General features: G+C 41.5%; 1 protein-coding gene across 1 annotated transcript in view; it reads right to left on the bottom strand.

The window, feature by feature from the left end:
• Positions 1-1,886: 1,886 nt before the first annotated feature.
• The window catches only part of DHRS12 (dehydrogenase/reductase 12), a 149,240-nt gene continuing 129,067 nt past the window's right edge, over positions 1,887-22,059 (bottom strand). Inside the window, exon 10 of the mRNA XM_069205453.1 lies at positions 1,887-3,009. Within this exon, the coding sequence (XP_069061554.1) occupies positions 2,882-3,009 (128 nt within the window). The 3' untranslated portion in view covers positions 1,887-2,881. The remainder of the gene's footprint in view (positions 3,010-22,059) is intronic.

Genomic DNA, 22,059 nt, shown 5'->3' on the forward strand with positions numbered 1-22,059 from the left:
ATACTTTTTTAGCGCCGCTTTTTGACGCAAAAACGGCACAAACTTGCAAAATACAATTTGATTTTGCAAGTGTGCGCTGTTTTTGCGTCAAAATGCGGCGCTAAAAAAGTATAAATATGGGCCTTAATCTCCCCTTACTACCAAAAATGATTGTGTTTTTGTGTACTTTAACAGGTGCTCATGTAAAGCGATGTAATACCTTTGTATTGAGTTTGTGTTACATAAACCTGCAAAACAAAATAAACAAAGTGCTCCAATACCTTTGTGTCTAGTTTGCGCTACATAAAACTGAAACAAAAAAATAACAAGCATTTACAATGCAACGGGTCTCGCGTTTGCTCATGTTAGAGCTGATCGCGTTGTAAACTCCTAACCCGACTTTTCACCTATCGGGCAAAAGTGCATTTATGTACATAACCCGAAAAAGTGAAATTAACTATGTAAAGCGCTCTACTTCTGCCAAGCGAGATCGCGCTCGTAAATTAGAGAAAAAGAAGTCCACGAGCCTGATGGAAAACAGCGAGCCTCGCATGTTTTCTGTACTTGGTCGCTGCACTCGAGGAGGGCTAGCTACCAGAAAAGGCATGACGTATGCGTGCCTTCGACTAATGAAAGCAAGCAGATTTTATTAGGCAAACCCAAGAACCAATAAAAAAACACTGATGTGAAGTTGACAGGGCTCCGAGCGCTTTTCTAAATACTAAAGCGTCTCGCTGCGATACGCATGCAACGCAGGCTCGACCCTAAAAAAGACCCCACAGACATCACAAAGAAACAGCAAGATGCCCGAAACCAAGGAAGACGAAGAAACAACATGCCGCCATGAGCAAAACAGTGAGACAAAAGAAAAAATAGTGCGCCAACACAAAGCTATCTGGTTAATCATGCAATAATCCATGTAATAGGGTTAGTCTCCAAGGCGGTAACAAAACAGCCACAAGGCGGGAAAACGTAAAGCATTTACCAACAACATCATGAGATTTTTGAAGGACAGGCCCAGAAACAAATGAAAGTGATGGGCGTGGTTAAAGCCCACAGAATAGATTACAATAGGTTGATAAGTAGCGCTTGCCCACTGATATGCTTGATCTAAAAAGGAAAATAGATCCATTGAAATGATAGATTAATACTGCGGTATACGAGTCACCCGTAAGTTGTTCGTATATTTTTTAGTTTATTAAATGCATCTTCTACAATGTACATGTAGTTGTTTCGGACAATAATCCAATATTGTGCTTTTCTAGAGCTAAATAGTACTATATGTGTTTTTGTGCTTGTAAAGGAATGAGGTTGTGCAGTGTTGATATGTTCCAACTTCCTTTTTTTAAAATAATTTCCTCTGTGTGGGATCAGTGTATGGTTGGGGATTCTAAAATGTTAGAAAAACAAATGAATGTTGAAGGCTGAAGATGCAGATAAATCCCAAGCCATTATGAATAAACCCATTTTTTCAACATCTGGATTAAGTGTTTACTCTACAGACTTGAATGCCACAAGCGGAGATCAGGTTAACTTCACTCAGCCTCCGATGGTGAGTTCTTGAAGCTGACCAAATCACCTTTCACTTATGAACTTTACTAAATAATTGCTCATTCAACAAATGTGTAGCTGACCAAATCATCTTTCATTGTATTTGTCCCACTAGTGAAATCTTTAATGGTGGATTCCTGGCGGTGTAATACCGCTTACACTAAAGGAAGGTCTAAATTGTAGGCTGTGCCAATGCTAGTTAATGTAGTTGTTGCATATAACACAGAATGACCAGAAATACATAGTTCAGACCATCATTACAACTGACTCAGACCAAATGGACAACAGAATGCTTTTTACGTTCATAGGGCATAACTTGGTCTATCACTTGGTCTATCACAACAGAACAAGGACGCTTTAGTAATGATTACAATAGAATAAACTTTATTTGCATTTTTGTTTGGCAATGGTTTAGTTAGAGGTTTCCATCATGGGTAGCTTGCCAACTGTTTCAGTAGCGCATGTAGACAGCACAAAATCCAGCACAGCAGAGGTTCAGGAGTTGATTGTGTTGCATCCTGATCACTGCATGACTGTTGCTTAAATTTTGTGGCAAATTTAGGCTTTGCAGCAGAAAATTTTAAGTTTTTGTTTGTGTGACATGACCTTTGTTTACCGTGCATTAAAACTGTAATCGATTAAACATATCGTGGTTGACAAAATTATTGTATTTCCAAAATATATTTAGTGCTGTTATTTGAATAATTCATCCTGGTTGGGGACCCACCATTGACCCTAGTTCTGTTATGTCATTATTCAGGTGGGGGCGTTTCACTCGATTAATCTTTTTAATGACCTTACTGTTAAACGCTCTGCTGTGCAGGGGCGGTCACCACCTACTCTGATGCAGTCACTATTACAGCAGTCATAACACGTTAGTAGTTACAGTTTATTTACACTGACAAGAAATAGCCCCCTTTATAGAGGAGGGTTTGGTTTTAGTCATCTCTGAAAGGCAAAACCTTTGAATAAAGTGAATAATTATTAAAACAAGATGATTTACTTTCCCCTAAAAATAAGTCTCCAGAAATGTGCCTCCCTCTGCAGGGAAGCAAATACATTTCTGTGATTAGTTCACATTTAATCATTGTGAATTGTTTTTTCTTAAAGTAGTAGTGCAGCTTCCAGCTTACTTTGAGCGTAGTCTCTCCTTAAAAGTTCTGATCATAGTCCTTTCTCATTTTTTTCCTGTGGCATCTGGCATGTACTTTCTGTTGAATTCGGAAGAGAGTATAAAAGCTCAAATATAAAAAGCTCAATTATTTTCTGGCATGTGTAACTCCAAGCACTAAAACCAATGGGTGTTACGTACACGGTTATGGGGATTTTGCTCCATGCTTCCATTATTTGCTTAACTTTTGTTGGAACAGGGTTTGAACTTTTGCGCGAGTTCTTCTAATGTTTGCATAAGTTTCTCCTCGTCTCCCTCTGAGGTGTGTGTACTGGCCAGCGGAAGATGAGTGGCAACCGGTGTTCGGTCTAAAAAAAAAGGAAAAAAGGAAAACTTCAATGAAAGACGAAGACAAGGATGAGCAGCAGCATTTTCAACACGTAACAACGCTTTTTAATAACAGAAGCTTCACCCATCCACCACAGTTTTTATCTTGTCACATTTGTTGTGCGTCTAAAGACAGAGGTCAAATGTCAGGCTATGTCTTCTGAGAAACTGCTGCTTATTTCTTTAACATGGAAAATGGTTCTTACTTTTTTTCTCTGATTGCAAAGTTAGAGGATTTTGTAAAGTGAGATAAACCAACTGTGTGATAATCTTGTGGAAAGGTTGTGGGATGTCCGTTTTATTCTAACACAAAATCTCTGTACATGAACGGTAAGATGTTTTAAAATATATTAGCCATTAGGAAAGCACACAGGGCACTTTTTTAAAATTCTGAAGTGTGATGGAACAAAAGATTTGAGTAGGACCAAAACAAATTGACAGTTTTCTTGGTGATATGATGAATATTTGCTGAAACAAGATTTCCACATATTATGATTTGTGCATCCTATAGTTTTATTAGTAAAAGTGCATGTACAAAATTAGTTGCCATTTCAGTAGAAAATATGGGTCTGTGAATGAAAGTGGGCTACCACCCCATGCTTTTTTAATATAGTACCACTCTCTGCTAATTGGACGTGGTTCATTTGCTACACTTGTTTTTTTGGGTGATGCTAGGATTTTTCACAGACCCCATGGCCTCAGTGAAGCATGTAACACTGATTCCAGCACAGACACTCTGAAAGTTGTTCCACCAGCAATGTACTGCAAGTTTGAGAGTGCTTTGGCACATTCAAATGAAATAATCACTACTAATCTATAGCCTAATCTGAAGCATGTGTGATGCATTAATATTATTAAGTGGCATGATTACCCCCTAAAATCAAGGCACGCGACGGAACATTTAAAATGCTCCAGAAGGAACTTGCTTCTAAAGTAAGTGATGTAATAAACAAAACGATGGTGTTTAAACAACACACATTTGCAAGAGTTATCCCAAATAAAAAATAAATTAAACTTAACGTCCCTCGTAATTTTAGGAGAGGGAAAAAAGTGGCCACCCGAGTGCAGTCACTGGAGATCTTGAGAACCTGCATTCATGCAGGTGGCGAACATCACCTCAAATCAGGCGCAGTTCCTCTATTGGGGCATTGCCCCCCCTATTTATTTTGCCCCCTTCCACCCCTAGCCCCCGGGGTGCCCCTTTTAATAAAATGTAAAATAATATATATTTGTGTTTCAGGCCAGGGGTGGCCTTTTATTTTCAGCCGCAGCCAGGCCTTGTTGCAGTAGGAGAGTGAGGTGGTTATGAAGCATGGAGGGGTGGGGCTTAACACCGACTTGATGTCTCTCAGCACTGTATTAGCTGGCAGCAAGTAGCAATGAATGAGAATTCTATGTCAGGACCAGAGGCTTAGGATTATGCTCTCTCTTTACTGCAAGTTAACAGCAGCCAATTAAAACACAACAAAAAACTACTTTTATCATGAACCCCAGTAGTCCATAATGTCCCCCAATCACAGATCTGTACCCTGTAGATCTGCCAACATAGTCCTTCCTCTTTCTTTGCTGCTTGCAGCCAACAGATAAGTGGTCATTTACATTTCTTAATTCATATAGCAATCGGTATTTATTTCAAAATATTGCATTATACACTTATGATAGCAGTGTGGAGCGGGAGGGGGGCTGTAAGACACGTCGCGGTGCTCCAGGACTATTCACAGCGCTATGCGCGTCCGATCACTTCAGATGCGATCGCTTCGTGTGTTATCGCTACTCTTTAAAGTCCGTTTTCTTGTCTGCGGACTGAAGCGCTGTCACCGTTCAGGGCGCGCTTGTGTGAATGGGGCTTTGCCCGTTCGAGAAGCTTAGGAGTACGTGGGACTCCTAGACCGCGACTGTCACTAAAGAGGACTAGTCCTCATTCTATCTCCACGACGCGCATGCTCTCTGCCTGATCTCCTCCGTAGTCCACTGAGAGGTCATGGAGAACACTGCACGCTTGTGTCCTTGAAATAAATGATACTTAAGCCCCTCGAACACCCGACCAGGGCGAGTAAGTGTTATTAGGCTTTGCCTTTGGGGTTTTTTCAGCAGGAGCTCCCTCCACAATTTATACTGCTATCAATATATATATATATTTGTATATATTTGTTTAACTCACTTGTGAGTTTTTTCCTGCTGGGGACTCGCCACCCACCCCTAACCCCCCCCCCCCCCGCATTTGTAAACTCCTTCATTCATCCTCATTAAAATCATGGGGTACTACGCCGAGGAGGTTGATTATTTCCAGGAACTTCCTGAAGCAGCTTATGGGCATCATATGGAGGAGCGATCAGTGGAAGCCCTGGGATATCATGTCCAGGACACAGTAAATCAGGCTCTTATAAATGCTTTGAAACCCTTTAATATGCCACTTGCAAGATTTGGCCAACGTGAATTGAGAGGGCGCTCTCTTCCTGAATCTGGCTGTAAGCATGACCAGAATTTCGATGTGGACTTTGCACGACGAGCCTCAAAGGGACCAGCCTCATCTGCAGACATCCTGGCACAAATGGCTGTGTCCGTGATAAAGACTCATGAATATGGTTCCTTTCTAGCACTGGAGGCCCCGGAGACCGGTATGGAATCCTCTATTCAGACGGAAGGGATTGCTTCATCAGTCTCATACTCCTCAGGTTCTGACCAGGAACATGACGAGCCTAAGCTGTCTGGTAAACGCAAACATAAGTCTCACAACACACAGCAGAGTGACCTGGTTCCCTGCACTTTATCGTTTGATCCAGAAAACATAATCCATCCGTGATCCACAGAGTGGATCCCACGTGCAGAGGTAGCTCATTATGTACAAGACTGCCTTAGAAAGGGCTTTGACCGGGACATACACAATACTTTCCACTCTGAATGCCCTCGGCCCTCGTTGTTGGGCAAAGTGAACTCAATCCAAACATGGCAACTTTCATCAAGAGGTTTTTCTGAGGACCCGAAGAAGGGATTAGACTGAGCCTGGAAAGGATGTCAATATAAACTTTTAGATATATCTGTCCCACTCATGAAGATTTTAGAGCTGGCGGTCCAGGCTAAAAAAAAAAAAAATCTAATACACCTCTGGATCCACAAATTATGTTGGAATGGGCGCAATGGGCCATCTGTTTGCTGGGAAACGCAAATTATGCTATGTCTACTGAGTGCAGATGTTCGTTTTTGATGCAAATTGACCCTAAGCTGGCAGAGTTGGCCCCTAATGAGGCACGTTCTTTGGCAAATGGTTTGCTGTTTGGCGACAAATTTGTCAAGGACTTGGGGAAGTATGTTGCTACTTTTTCTGCACTGGACAAAACCCAATTTTTAATGAAGATGATGTTCAGCAGGGGCCTTTTACCAGGGCCGGAAGCTACAGGGGTCGAGCACCAGGCCGCGGATTCTACCAGACCTCTGGAGGATGCAATCAGCAAGGCCAAAATTCTTACTACAGATCAAGGTTCTACCCTACTACAGCCCATAGAGGTCGAGATCATGATTTTCGGAACTACCAAGGTGGTTTCAACTCCTCCAAAGGGACATCTACAGGTGAGAATTATTCCATTCTCAGAGGTTTTTTTTATAGGGGGGAGATTGAAGGAACATCATGTGGCTTGGGAGTGCATTTCACAAGACCCTTGGGTTCAACAGACCGTGCGGGAGGTACAAACTAGAGTTTTACGCCTCCCCCAGCAGAGCTCCCTTCCTCGTCCCATTCATTTTTCCCAGATAGAGAGTTCTTTCGTGGACAGAGAGGTAGAAGTGAGCCATCATCAGATCGAATCCTCACCCTTCTGGGTTTGCCAGTTTTATTTTCCTAGTGCAGAAAAAAAGGTGGCGGTTCACGTCTTCTACTCAAAAGAGACTTCAACTCCTGGGTGTTTTACCGCCATTTCAAGATGGAGAGTATCCATCGCTTAAGAGATCTTCTTCAGGAAGTGGACTATCTAGTGTGACTAGATCTCAAGGACGCATATTTTACAGCACCCATATTTGAACCTCGTCGTCATGATCACCGTTTCAATTGACGAGATAAATGGTATGAATTTGCCGTTCTCCCTTTCGGTCTTTCTTCGCTCCGTGGTGTTTCACCAAGCTCTTAGGGCCAGTGGTACAGTTCCTCAGAGAAAGGGGCATTTGCATCATTATATACCTCGATGACATTCTGATCATAGCTCAAACAGAAGTCTTGTTACATCTCTCTTGGACGGTTCATCTCCCACAGGATCTAGGATTTCTTATCAACTTAGACAAATCAGTACTGACTCCGTCTAGAGTCATAGAATTCTTAGGCTTACAGGTAGATTCTGTCAAAGCAAAGCCCAGCTGTTATTGCCTCCCGCGAAGAGGAGTTGCATCAAGAAAGAGTGGAGGAGAGCCCTTGCCACTCCGACTATATCGTTGAAGACCCTAGTACGCTTGGTGGGTCTGTTGGCCTCATCTATTCAAGCACTTTTTCCAGGGCCTCTTCATTACTGAGCCTTAGAATGACTGAAGATCTTGCATCTTCGCAAGGGTTTATCCTATGCGGAACAGATTGGACTGTCGGAGGAAGCCAGAGCGTAAATCGCTTGGTGGCTGGCACACATGGATGCGTGGAACGGCAGAGCCATCTTTGCATCAGTCCCAGAGATGATTATAGAGTCTGATGGGCCGGGGGAGGGGGGCTTGTTGTGGTTCAGTTCAAACAGGAGACCGGTGGTCTCCAGAGGATTTGAAACTCCATCTCAACTGCCTAGAGCTCTTAGCGGGAGCATTTGCAATCTGCTCCCTTTCCCCTTGACAAGCGAAATGTTGCATTCTTCTACATATGGACAACATTTGAGAGGTTCAGTATATCAATCGCCTAGGAGGGACCAGACCTCGTGTTCTTGTTGAGATTGCGAAGGAGTTCTGGCAGTTTTGCCTTCAACATCACATTTCGGTGACAGCAGAATATTTACCAGGTCATGCCAATCTGATAGCAGATTGGAACTCCAGCTTCCTCAGAGATGGAAGCAATTGGAAGCTCAGCCCCCTAGTGTTTCAACAATTTAATCTTCAGTGGGGCCCTTTTTGTTGAAATAATGCTGGGGTAGGGTGACAAATTTGCACAACCGCCACGATTGTGAAGTATTTCAGTTTAAATGGTAAAAGCTGGCTCTTTATTGGCGAATGCGTTGTTCCTTCCCTGCCATTTGCAGAAGACCGTGGCCTGGGGCCTCATGTCTCCATATGGCAGTGGCATACCTGCATCTTTCCCTTATCGGTGCCTACTCCAATGCGTGCGAGGACTGATCATCCCATTATTCATAAATGTAATTTTGTAAGATATTTTACCCTTGCCCTCTCCAAACTGCAATTTGAAATGAAATGTGATGGGAATAAGTAAATAAAATGTTGGAAGTCGCTTGTTTGCAGCATTGATTCAGTTTGCTGTAAACTATGGCCTGGCTGATATGTTTACAATTGATAATAAACCGAAGTTTTAAGGCTTGGGAATAGTGTATAGTTGCCCAGGACACCACTTTCTAAGAGGGCCCCTTTTCAAATGTATTTTGCTCCATGCTGTACTTTATTCAATCAACGTGACTGTTTTCTCTAATCACACATACTACCTTTCTGAGGAAAAACACAAGGCTTTCAAACCAAAGTGTTGTTGTCCTGCCAGCATTTCTCTCTTTTGCAGCCTTGAGGCAGAATGCGTTTAATAAGACAATGGGAAAGCACGCGCAAAGCTCCTGCCTGGGAGCGCAATACACCTCTTGGCGCCGGTGACACTCCTATCTCAATTCAAATGTGTTGTGTTGAGAACTGCACGGTCACGTTCTTATTTATTCCTGTCGGTGCCAGTGGAACGATAGGTCTGCCTTGTTCCCCCGTGTGCGTTAATTGTTTCCACAGGACTCCGCTGTTTGTAGGGTGTCTAGTAAGATTCCATTTAATGTGTTGCCAGTCCTGGGGTGTTACTGAATGATCAATTAAAGAAAGGATGCTGCAAATGTGCAGCCTTCGAGACAGCTCCAGCTCCATACTTTACAAACATTTCCATATATTTTCGATACTTTGATATCTTGGGACACAGGCACAAGGCATCTTGGTGTGCCTCAGACTAGAGAGTAGTGCCCCTGGATGCGTGTTTGTGAAGCGGGGCCTCTCCAGGAACAATAAATAGAGGCAGACGCCGGCCATGTATACTATTCCCTTCTGAGGGGGCCTCTTGAGCATGGTGGGTGTTCCCTGGTCTCTGCTCTCCTGATCTGGGCTGTTCAAGGGGCTTGTTTATGGCGACGAGGGCTATTTCTAAAAGCCCTCTCTTAAACAAAATAAAAAGGAAACTGAAGTTGTTTGTTTTAAAAATGGAATGCAGATGGAATGAGGCGCGGTTATTGTTGTCTTCAAATTTAACCTCACAGTGCCTTCTCTTGAGACTTTGTCTTTAAGCTAACATTTATTTCCTTTATATAAGTGTGCTTAACCAGTGGTGGCTGGTGACTGAAAGCAGTGGTGGGGCACAAATACAAAACGGAATTGCACCTTGTGAGAGAGCCTCACTACCCACGTATTTCCATTCACCTACTCCCCCACTGCCTTTGGTCACCTACCCATTTACTCATCCACATTGCAATCCACTGCCATTCACACAACTCTTATACACAGACACCTACATTTTCTCAGCCACTCTTCAAAGCCCTGCAAACACATTCAAACAAACACACATTGCCTCACCCATCCTGTATCCAGCAGTTTCAGTGATAAAAGGTGCACGTTTATTTGAGCTGCAGATTACATGTTTAATATGACATATCATGTCATTAGTCTGCAGAAGAAATAAAACAATAACTAGCCATGATAAATTACTGGAACCATTACTGCCTTTGAGAGACGAAATCACCTACAGAGGCAGTGAAAGGAGAGGAGAGCTGAGAGAACAGATTCTTTTCTTATTGTCTGTAAAAAAAGATAGAGCTCCAACTTACTTGTGTGCAGGGTTGTCTTTGGCATATTTATGACTTGAGGTCTTCAGGTCACACTCCTGTCTCCCAGAGAGCCCTGGATGGAGTTATTTATTGTATTTATTCCATTTCTCTGCCACAGACTGGGGATTTTCTTTGCGCAATGCCACATTCTTTTAATAAAATGTGACCTCTGGTACGTAGACCCTTCTGATCACACCCCACTATTTGAGTAAATAGGAAAGGGTGGAGAATAATATTGGAGTGACATGAAGTTTTCAGAAACCCGGGCTGAAAAAAAAAAAACGCTCCAGGCTGTTTACAATCAGGGCTTCTGGTGGAGGAGGAGATAAGCCAGGGACGTCACTACGTTCTGAGAAAACGTAAGGGCTTTGAGCCCTGTCAGCCCTACTGTGCAGCTTTCAGCCACATACTGACGCAGGTGCAGTGGGGCTTTTCAAAGTACACAACTTTCACTCCGAAAATGTTGTGCAGAAAATGTTTTACTTTCATCATGTAATTAAATGTATGCTTCCCTAGAGAGGCCAGAAAAGGCTAGGGGCGCAGCCCCTTAGCCCTTGAACACCAGCCGCCACTGTGCTTAACTACATCGTTTCTCTTGTCTGTGTGGCATGCACCACTGAAACTACTCTGACAACGTGGTGTCAGCAGTCACACGACTAATTACAAAATGTTGGCATTGCTGTTTCACCAAGAGGAGAAGGTTCAGAAATTTTTTGTTTTAAAATGCAAACAAGAAGGGATGTTTCTCCTGTCCTGCTTTGATGTTAGTTCCATTTGGGTGCTTCTGTCCTGGGATTTCCTTAATCAGAGTGATGTACAGCCCTGAGGACGAACAAAAAGGGCCTGAAGCCTAATAACTGCAGAAAGCAGGCACTCCATGCTTCTAGATGCAAGCACTAAGGCCCATATGTATACTTTTTTAGCGCCGCATTTGCGCCACTTTTTGATGCAAAAACGACACACACTTACAAAATACAATTGTATTTTGAAAGTTTGCGCCGCTTCTGTGTCAACAAGTGACGCAAATGCAACGCTAAAAAAGTATAAATATGTTCCTAAATACACAACACATTGTCAGGACATAGTAAACACAGCCTCGCTTCTCAGGCACAATAGTCAGAATGCTCATGGTCTGTTCTGTGACCAGGGAGTTAGCACTTCAGATGTGCACAACTCCACTTTCGCAATTGCTTTATTAACCTTCTTGCTTTCTCTAATTTGCTTGAAAATACACTATTTTCCCACTCTGTTTTTTAAAGACTTTCCTGGGAGGAGAATCACCGACCACCCCCCAACCACCCTTACAGTGAATTTAATTCAGCTTGTTTGATGTACAGGACCGCACCTGTAACTTTGATTTTGCAACCTGCTCCGTGTGCACGACAGAAGCAAGTGTATAATTTTCCTTGCATTTCCGGCAGATGCCACTGCACCTCCTGCACCACTGGTTGTTATTCTCTTGAGCCGAAGTTCAGTGATTGAAACAATTTTAGAATAAAGCATTCACGGGCATACTGGAGTTAGGATAGCCCAAGAATATAAAGGAATTTGATAAAGGCCAGAGAAACCGAAGAGCAAACAAAACACTGGATGGAAAGAGTAAGGATTAGCAATTTGTCCATATACATATGGACAGTTTATGCCACAACAGAGGAACCAAAACTGAAAATGATCGTCCAACATAACTTGTTTAATAAATAGTGTTGAGAACAGCCAGCACAATAAGTGAGAAGGTATCCACCACTGAAGTTTAGTTTGAACAGAGGCCAGTCTCCACCCATAGATGGCTTGGTAAGTAAGACACAGTGCCTTGAACAAGATCCTTTCACTAACTGGTAGCCATCGTATCTCCCAGGTGAACCTTAGAATGATAGGAGCTTTTATCATATTTGATTTATGATAGCATCTAACATCTTAAAGAGGCAACTTTTGTGAAATAATTCTCACATTAATGAAAGAAAATGTACCTTTTATCCCCCCTTCTCTACTGCTGCTCTTTGGGCATGTAGTATAATGACTGATTCTTGTACACCTTGCAAGCGTTCTTTTATTTTCCCAATTTTACATCTGTGGTATGTTCTTAGATAACAAGCATAGCTGCCGTGCTCACACTTGTGGCCTGTTTTTTGCAGCAAAATTCTCCAGGGCTGCAGCCCTTAGAGTTGAAGAAGTGCAAAGGCTGGTGGGACTTCGAGGGTCTCCGTCAGCTGTGCAGACTCTCTAACAACAGCATGAGTCAATTTAAACTGATCAGTAAGAAGACTTGGGTGCCATTAGGCCCATGTGTGCATGTTGTGATCCACATTTTACAGGCTATGACCTCACAAGATTCTCCCAAACTTTGATGTGCCCCAATGCTGGGCCAGATGTAGCAAAGGATTTGCGCCTCGCAAACGGCGAAAATCGCCGTTTGCGAGGCGCAAATGCCTCTTTGCTATGCAGAAATGCATATTGCGAGTCGGGACCGACTCGCAATATGCATTTCCGAATCGCAAATAGGAAGGGGTGTTCCCTTCCTATTTGCGATTCTGAGTGGTATGCAATACCATTTGCGACCGCCGACGCGGTCGCAAATGGTGTCGCAGTTACCATCCACTTCAAGTGGATGGTAACCCACTCGCAAATTGGAAGGGGTCCCCATGGGACCCCTTCTACTTTGTGAATGGACCCAAAACAATTTTTTCAGGGTAGGTAGTGGTCCAAGGGACCACTACCTGCCCTGAAAAAAAAACGAAACTAAAGGTTTCGGGTTTTTTTTTTTTAAAGTGCAGCTCGTTTTCCTTTAAGGAAAACGGGCTACACTTAAAAAAAAAAAAAAACTGCTTTATTGAAAGCAGTCACGAACATGGAGGTCTGCTGACGACAGCAGGCCTCCATGTTTGCGAGTGCCTATACTCGCTATGGGCCGCAATTTGCGACCCACCTCATGAATATTGATGAGGTGGGTCATTGCGACCCCATAGCGAGTCGCAGTCGGTGTCTGAGACACCGTACTGCATACCAATTTGCGAGTTGCAAATTGCGAGTCGCATGGACTCGCACTTTGCAACTCGCAAATTTTTTATTTGCTACATCTGGCCCCTAGTCTCTTACAAAATGAATGGTAAATCACTAAGGAGAAGGGCATCTACCATTTTTATTTTGTAGTTTTATATAGCACGAACTCGACCTAAAGGTACTGGAGCGCCTTACATAAGCACCAGTTACATTACACAAGGACACGTGTGTTGTATCGTAGTTTTAATTAAATAAGCAATATATATATAATAGGTTTATCCTAGTAGAAGTTTAATATATACACGGATAGAAGTAGTATGTTCCCTTTCCCCTTAGAATGGAAGAGTCTGACATGTAGTGGGGCTGGAGTTGAAAGTAGAACGTTGAGGAGCTGGAAGAGCAGCTGTGTGGAGAACTGCTGTTGAAGCAGTAGAGATGGAAGAATAAAGACTGAAGAAAAGGATACATTATTTGAAGAGTCTTTATAACACTGGCGACGACTTACGTGCGAAAGGGCGCACTCTCATCTGCACCCCTTTTGGATAACCCTTCAACAACTTGAACTATCATAAGGTACTGTTATTGCTTTAAAGAATCCTCTAACGTTTGGAATAAAGCGTGCCACTTCAAGACTTAGCGCACAGATTTACATTCATCTGCTGTTCTATTTATATCATCATTCAGTAAAGAAGCAATATTCAGCATAATCAGAGCGTATATATATATAGAGAGAGAGAGAGAGAGAGAGAGAGAGAGAGAGAGAGAGAGAGAGAGAGAGAGAGAGAGAGAGAGAGAGAGAGAGAGAGAGAGAGAGAGAGAGAGAGAGAGAGAGAATATACAGAAACCGCTTACACTTTCTATAAGAAAGTGGAATTGAATACAAGGCGCTGATGGAGCACACGGAATTAAGAGAGCGAGAACTTATTATAAAATTTAACGGAAACGTTCAAGTTTAACTCCTTATTTAGGAACCAGTATTTCATCTGTGCGCCGACGAAGCACAGGGAAACTAAGGAGGGTATGACAGTGTAACTAAGGAGTTTAGTTACATGACACAAATAGAATTCAATGCGGCAATTTAACAGAAGAGAAAACATATACAGAGCGGTAAAGTGCAGTGAGAAACGCGGAGCGGAGCGCATATATTCACGTCGACCGCATTCTGTGCCTGGCAGAACAACAATAATTTAAATAAAAGTCTTGTGTGTTAAGATTTAAGAAACAACATTTAAAGAGTTTAATTACGTGACAGTAAAAGAATTCAAGGCGCCAAATTAACAAGCATTTCAGAGCAGAGAAGAAAAAGCAAATACAAAGCGATGAAGTGTAGTGAGGAACGCGCAGTAAACAGCAGAGCGCATATTCTCACATCGACATTTCTGTTCCTGGCAGCACATCAAAAGATTTTAAATACAACTCTGTTACCTGATATCCTGAATTCTAAAGCACATTTATAGGAAATCTGACTGGAACTTCGTTTTCAGCCGCTGACAAACACGTCTCTAGGAACATTCTGGAAGCCTATAATGAAACGCTGACAGGCACAGCTCTCTTCATATTTGAGGTGCATGGTGGGAAGTGTGTGGCTTGAGCTCTTTCCTCTAATTTGCTACAAAAGCTAGTCTGTACATTTTGTGTTGTTCACTACTGTTACTTAAATAATATTTATAGTGTATTTTTAGTTAGTGATAAGTGTGATTTACATTTGAATTACCTTATTTATCTGTTAAACTGTACTCATGATGGCTGCTGCAGGTATGTCCCAACCTATCCCGTTTTTAAATGAAGTTGGAGACCCTAGTTCTCCATGGAAAGAATGGTTCAAAATATTTGAATCATATTTAATTGCCATTGGTGGTGACAGATTTAATCCAGTTAGGAAACAACATATTTTATTACACAATTTAGGAACACATGGCAGGAAAATTTACAAATCCTTGCCTGAACCTAATAATCCAGAAGACCAGGTGCTGGATGAATATGTCACCACATACACGAAATTAGAAAAACAATTTGGAGACAGAATAAATGTTGTTTTAGAACGTCATATTTTTTTTTCTCGTAATCAAGGTAAGCAAGAAAGTATAACCAATTATATTGCTGCTTTGAGAGGATTAAGGCCCATATTTATACTTTTTTTGGGCTGCATTTGCGCCGCTTTAAGACGCAAAATCGGCGCAAACTTACAAAATACAATTTGCGTCAAAAAGCGGCACAAAAAAAGTATAAATATGGGCCTAAGTACTTTATGCAATTTTGGGGAGCTTAATGATTCACTCATTCGGGACCAATTAGTTCATTGCACCAGTAATATAAAAATTCAAGAGAAGCTGTTACAAAAGCAACCTGACTTTTCATGAAGCAATTGAAATTGCCAAATCCATTGAGCATACTGCTCTTTGCTTACAGGACATGAGATGTCCATCTGCTCCAGATCAGATCACAGAAATCAAAGGTAACATAGAAGAAGAAAACATTCTCAAAATCAGAAATGTAGATAAAACACTTTACAAAAGCAAGAATGTAAATCTTAATCTAAAATGTTTTCGTTGTGGGACCAGCAACAATCTAGTGAACTCAATCTAGGACAGCCATTTGTAGGAAATGTAACAAAAAAAGGGCATTTTACTAGAGTGTGTGGAGATATGTCAAGACCAGAAAGACTATGACGGCAAGAATGTGGAAGGAAGTCATCAAGAAGTTAAAAAGATTATATTACACGTTAAACATAAAGAAGTAATTCCTTCTCAATATCCAGTGTGTGAAATTTTCATTGATGGCAATCCGATAAAGGTATTTGCTGACTCATGTTCTCCTTTTACGATTATTAATGCTGTGAATTTTGACAAAATGGATTATGGGATGGTGACCAGCTTAACGGAACCAGATATTAACCCCAAAGGTTACAACCAGGACCCTATTCCTCTTAAAGGAATGTTCAAAGCACTTATTTCATTCAAGGGTCGATCCAATGTGGGGAAGGTTTATGTGGTAGAGGAGGGATCCAGTCTGTTTGGCTGGCAACATCAGAAGGAGTTAGGGATTAAGTTGGATCCAAACAATCTAGAGCACTTTTTGATCATCGACAAACCCAACTCAAAAGAACAAATTTTTCAAGAATTCCTAGAGGTTTTTTTAGTGGAAAATTGGGTTTACTGGCAGGCTTCCAGCATAAAATCAAGTTGATACCACAATCGAAGCCCACTGTACACAAAACCAGACCCATACCCCATTTACTTAAAGAGGCTCTCAAGGAGGAACTGGAGAGAATGGAATCTCGAGGCATAATTCAACCTATTGACTGAATGGTTATCCCCCATTGTGATTGCTAAGAAAAGTAATTCCAAAGACATCAGGGTACGTATTGATTTAAGAGACCTGAATAGGCATATTTGGGTAGAAAGACACCCCTCTTCCTATATTACGTGAGATTTAAGTACCATGGGAGATGCGGTATGTTTCTCGGTGCTGGATCTTTCCAGCGCATATCATCAAGTAGATCTACAGCCAGACTAAGTGGCTTACGGCATTTACCACCCCTATGGGTTCCTTTATGTTCAATAGGATGCCTTTCGGGCTGGCGTCTGCTGCTGTGGTGTTTCAGAAAATCATGCAGCATATTTTAGGAGACACTCCTAAAACTTTGTGTTTCCAAGACAACATTTTAATTTATGGGGGCGACAGTTGAGGAACACAACACAAACTTGAGGAGGGTTCGGAGTATACTGAAAACAGCTGGATTAACATTAAAGAAGGAAAAATGCCAAATTGGGGTGAGTTCAGTAGATTATCTAGGGCATACAATATCAAGAGACTGTTTTAAACCTAAAACTTCCCTGATAGAGGCAGTTAAAGCAAAGGCACCCAAAAATAAGGAAGAACTTAAGTCATTCCTGGGTCTCGATGAGTATATGGCCAAATATGTCAAAAACCTCTCAGAAACATCATTTGATCTCAGAGAGTTACTTAAGAATCACATACCTTATAAATGGAGGGAATGTCATGATTACGCATTTGAAAAGATTAAACAGGCCATTTTAACAGCACCATATCTTTCTAATTTTAATCATGAAAGGAACTGTTCTCACCACAGATGCCAGTAAATTGGTTTTGGGGGCTACACTATCCCAAGTTATTCATAGCAAAGAGAGGATAGTGGCTTTTGCATCAAGGGCTGTAAGCAAAGCTGAATCAAATTACTCAGTCATTGAAAGACAGGCTCTGGCATGTTTCTGGGCTGTTAAACATTTTAAATTCTTTCTTTGGGGTACGCAATTTACCATACGCACAGACAACAAACCTTTAGTTTATGTATTCTCCACATAGGGATCTTACAACAGCACTCCAAGGATTGTGAGGTGGACCTTGGGCCTTGAAAGCTTCTGTTTCAAGGCTGAGTACCTCCCTGGCAATAGAAATATGGCTGCTGATTTTCTGTCTAGAGTCCCGTTGAATGTGACAGAAGACTATGATACTCCTGAGTATCCTGTGATGATAGTTTCTACATCTTCTATCAATGAAGAAAAATGGAATTCAGCATGTCAGAAAGATGAATCTCTATCCTTGCTAAAATTGAGAGCCAAGGAAGGATGGCCTGAATCCAGGAAGGATCTGGATGAAGTTATTAAAAGCTACAGGGAGGTGAGATACGAAATAGAAAATTGTGTATTTAGGAATGATAACATAATACCTCCTGCAAGTTTGAGACACAAAATCATTAGGCTGGCTCATGAGGGCCATCTGGGCAGAAGCCTAACCAAATAACGTATTAGGGAACGGTAATGGTTCCCTAATATGGACTCCATGACTGAAGCAGAAGTCAAAGATTGCACCATATGTGCATGCAGTGATAAAACGAAAATGATTCGCAAAACCCCATTTTCTCCTGTGTCCATACCGGACAAGCCTTGGTCCAAATTGGCATTAGATATTATTGTGCCAATCAACATGACTGGAGTAGTCATGCTTTGCCTTAGTAATAATTGACTACCACTCGCATTGGATAAATGCGAAATTAGTTAACCAAATCACAACTGAATAAGTGATAAATTTCCTCAAGGATGTGTTTGCTGTTGAGGGCATACCGGCTACCCTTATTACTGATAATGGGGTTTAGTTGACTTCATTAGCAATTAAAGATTTCCTTGCACCTCTCAGTATAAACCACCTCACTACAGCTTTCTATTGCCCAAGAGCTAATGGTCTGATTGAGAGAACCAATCGTATGATCAAGGAATGCATCCAGTTAGCTAGAGTTAATCATTTGTGTGTGGAAAATGCTATCAGAGACATGTTATGGGCATACCATACAACTCCAAATTTAATCACAAAAGTTTCCCCGTTTTCAGCGCTAAAAGGCAGAAAACCAAGCACAAAAGTCTTTCCCTCATGGTTAGGTGGAAGAGAGAAGAGTGAACCTGCACCCCCTTATATCAAAATTAAATTATCCCTGCACCAAGATAAATACAGAAGAAGATATAATATGAAACATGGTACGAAACAGCATCAATGGGTGGCAGGGGACTGAGTATATGTTAAAAATCCATTAAAGGGAATGAGGTCAAATGTGAGAGACACCAAGTTTATGGGGTCCATTCAATAGTGCCAAAGTAAAAAGAAATGTAATTGTATTGGAGAATGGACCGTGTTGGAGCATGGATAGGATCGTCAAACAGCCTCCGGCTGTAGAAAAGACTGGAAGCAATCCTGAGGAAGCTGGGGGAAGTCAGGAAGTTCCACGGAATCGCAATGAAGGAAGATTTGAGAAAAGAACAAAGAGCCAACAAATTAAACCTCCTGCCTGGCATAAAGATTACGATATTACTACTTGAGTATAAATGAACTGTATTTAATGATAGCTGATGACTTTGAACTATTCCTAGTTTTTGTTAGAAGGGAAGATGTGTTGTATCGTAGTTTTAATTAAATAAGCAATATATAATTGTTTTATATAAAAAGGTTTATCCTAGTAGAAGTTTAATATATACACGGATAGAAGTAGTATGTTCCCCCTCCCCTTTCCCCTTAGAATGGAAGAGGTAGTGGGGCTGGAGTTGAAAGTAGAACATTGAGGAGCTGGAAGAGCAGCTGTGTGGAGAACTGTTGTTGAAGCAGTAGAGATGGAAGAATAAAGACTGAAGAAAAGGATATTATTTGAAGAGTCTTTATAACGCCGTTCATAGTCATTCACCTCACAGTACAAACTTTGGAAGATTGGTTTAGAGAAACGTTTGTAAAGGATGATGTTATATTACTGCATTAGGTGTGTAGCTCCATAAGCAGGGTTAGAAAGATGAAGATGAATTGTAATGAGCAGGGAATATCTAGCATTTAATTTTACATATTTTTGCATCAAAAAATATTTAGCATTCTGTGCTTTTCTATTAACTTAGGTGAAATTTGTGTTAACTGTAGCCTTTCAGTGAAATCCATTTGGGAAGATTTAGGGTCACAGTCATTTTATGGGCGATTATTAATCAATCATGCAGCCCGCCCTAATATTTTGTGGGGGCGCTCATGAGAGGTACAGAGCATTATGGTGTTTGAGGCTTGGTGATAGGACACTGCGCTGGCAAAAAAAAGAACTGGAGGGTGTTGGGAGTGTTTTTATTCCAATGCAACCCACATAATTCCACTCCACATCACATACATCCGCTCCAAATCAAAATACATGGGTAAAAGACACTGTCATTTACAAGGCCAATAGCTCAAAGTCTCACAAATGCGAGACCTATTGCATTGCAAATGCTTGTTTTAATTTTATTGTGTTGGGACAACAACTTCATCCTAGAGTCATTTACACAAACTAATGTAGATGAATTGAGTACCTTTTTTGAAGGCCACAACAATCGTAATTTGTATTATAAATTGAATCATAAAGACTATCTTCATGTATAATAAGCATCCAAACACAACAAAGAAGCTCCCCATCTAACACCCTCCCTTCAGAATCCTCCCTCCGCATAGATGAATCAAACATCTTTCCTATTATCTGTAACACATCCTCTGTGGGATTACAACTTTGTGTACATCCCTTGAATTATTAATATATTCTTAATTAATCTAATCTGTTATTAACTGAAGAGACAACAAAGTTCACCTTATCCTTCAACCCCAATTCCCTAACAAAGACAAAGCCAAGACAATTAACTTTAAGGGTAGATAAATGAGAAGGCCCATCCCAGCTGTCCATTGATGGGAACATCCCAAGAGATCCTGGCCAAAAATCAGAACTTCTGTCATGGTGATATTTAGTTTAAGGAAACTATTACTCATCCAAGCCTGAACTGAGTCATAAAACTCAGGCAAAAGCCTGTTAAAAGCCAGGGTCAATTGGGTGTCATCTGCACAGTGACCGTCTCTCTACCCCGAAACATAAAATAATGCCAGTGAGAGGAACCATGTACATTGTAAATAGAAATAGAGATCGGAATGAGCCCTGGGGACTCCACAGGGACTTTGCCCGGTTAGACAGAGAGGGCAGGAAAGCAAGTGTCTGACTTCTTTCACTAAGAAAGAAGAAGAACCAAACATAGCTGGTCTTGTAAGATCAAACACCTCCAAATGGTGAACCTATGTGGAAGGGTCTACCATATCAAAGGCAGGGGGAAAAATTGAGAAGAAGTAGGGTTCCCATTGTTAAGCCCATCCAGATATCATCCAGTACTGTCAGCAGGGCAATTTACTGCCCATCACAGGCTGAAAATCCATCTGCTTGGTTTTCTATTAGGCTGTGTGCTCCTCTAAATGCTTTAAATAACCACTGGAAAAAAACCTTTTCCCTGAACTTTAGGTACTGTGGGTAGCGAAAAGAGGGGCCTATAATTAAACTCCTTGGTAATGCCCAATCTCAGCTTTTTTGATAAAAGGCTAGATCACTTATTTTTTCCAACCATGTTGTTTGGCCAATAGTGTGGCGGGTACCTTTACCCTGAACACTGACACAAGACTGGTGTCTACCCAGATTTGAGAAATGTCAATGAGCTAACCTCCTGCTCAGTGATATTAAAGTGAGGCATTTCATTCCAATCTCCTAAAAGCAAGTCGACAGGAAAGATGGAATTACTAGAGTCAAAAGTAATGCTGTCATAAACAGGCTGTATGATTTTTCTGCAAAATATGAATCTTCTCTGTCTCATAATTCCTGTGATGGGGATGGAGGTCATGACACTACTAGGATTTGTACAGGCTTGCCTTGAACAAACTGCTACGTTGGAATCCTGAGAGATAGCATTCCTAAAGAAGAAAGTAGAGGCTTGAAAACGGCAAACATAATAATGCCTATGCTTAAAATGATTTATAAGCCATGCTTCCTCAGAATATAGAAGATACCGTTTGCATTGGGCCCGTCGAAGCACTAGCCTCTAGGTATATAAAGTAGTAGTAAACCATTTATTGCTGGGTCTTGAAGACATATTAGCTTTCTTTAAGATGGATTACCTTGCTGAAAGCCTGGCTGAGCCAGTCAACAGAGGTCAGCTGTAATGATGAAAGTAATCTATAGGCAGTGGGAGGCCCACAAGGCTCCAAATGCAACAGTTACCAGTTTATTCTTTGACCGGGTAACACCTCACTTGTCCATAAAAAAGCCTCTCTCAAAGCAGGCATACTGGGACCCCACTATGAAAAGTAAGACATAGCTTCTACCCAGGTCTTCCCAAACAGTCACTGAATATTTCTTTTGTTGTGTTATAAAAAAAAAGCTGAGCAGATCGGATACTCTAGAAGCAAGTATTAACAAATAGTTTCATTCTAATGGAATATTATAGTATAGTGCTGTGGTCCAGTAGGGAATCTGCCTACAGTTTTTTTTTTTTTTTGTAAGTTTCTTTTGCTCCAGGGGGGTACCCATCCACTTGCTGCTACCACACAGCACCATGCCACACAGAGTGAGTGTTCGATTGCACCCACTGTTGCTTTGCGTGCAACACATCTGCACTGCCCACACAACCCACAAATAGCAGACGTCCCGAACCCACCTTCAAAGATGCATCCCAAGACAAACTATCATGAATGCTCCTCAACCCGCTCACCCAGCAAACACGCCATGGAAATCAG

The sequence above is a fragment of the Pleurodeles waltl genome, chromosome 8, assembly GCF_031143425.1.
Source record: "Pleurodeles waltl isolate 20211129_DDA chromosome 8, aPleWal1.hap1.20221129, whole genome shotgun sequence".
NCBI lineage: Eukaryota > Metazoa > Chordata > Amphibia > Caudata > Salamandridae > Pleurodeles > Pleurodeles waltl.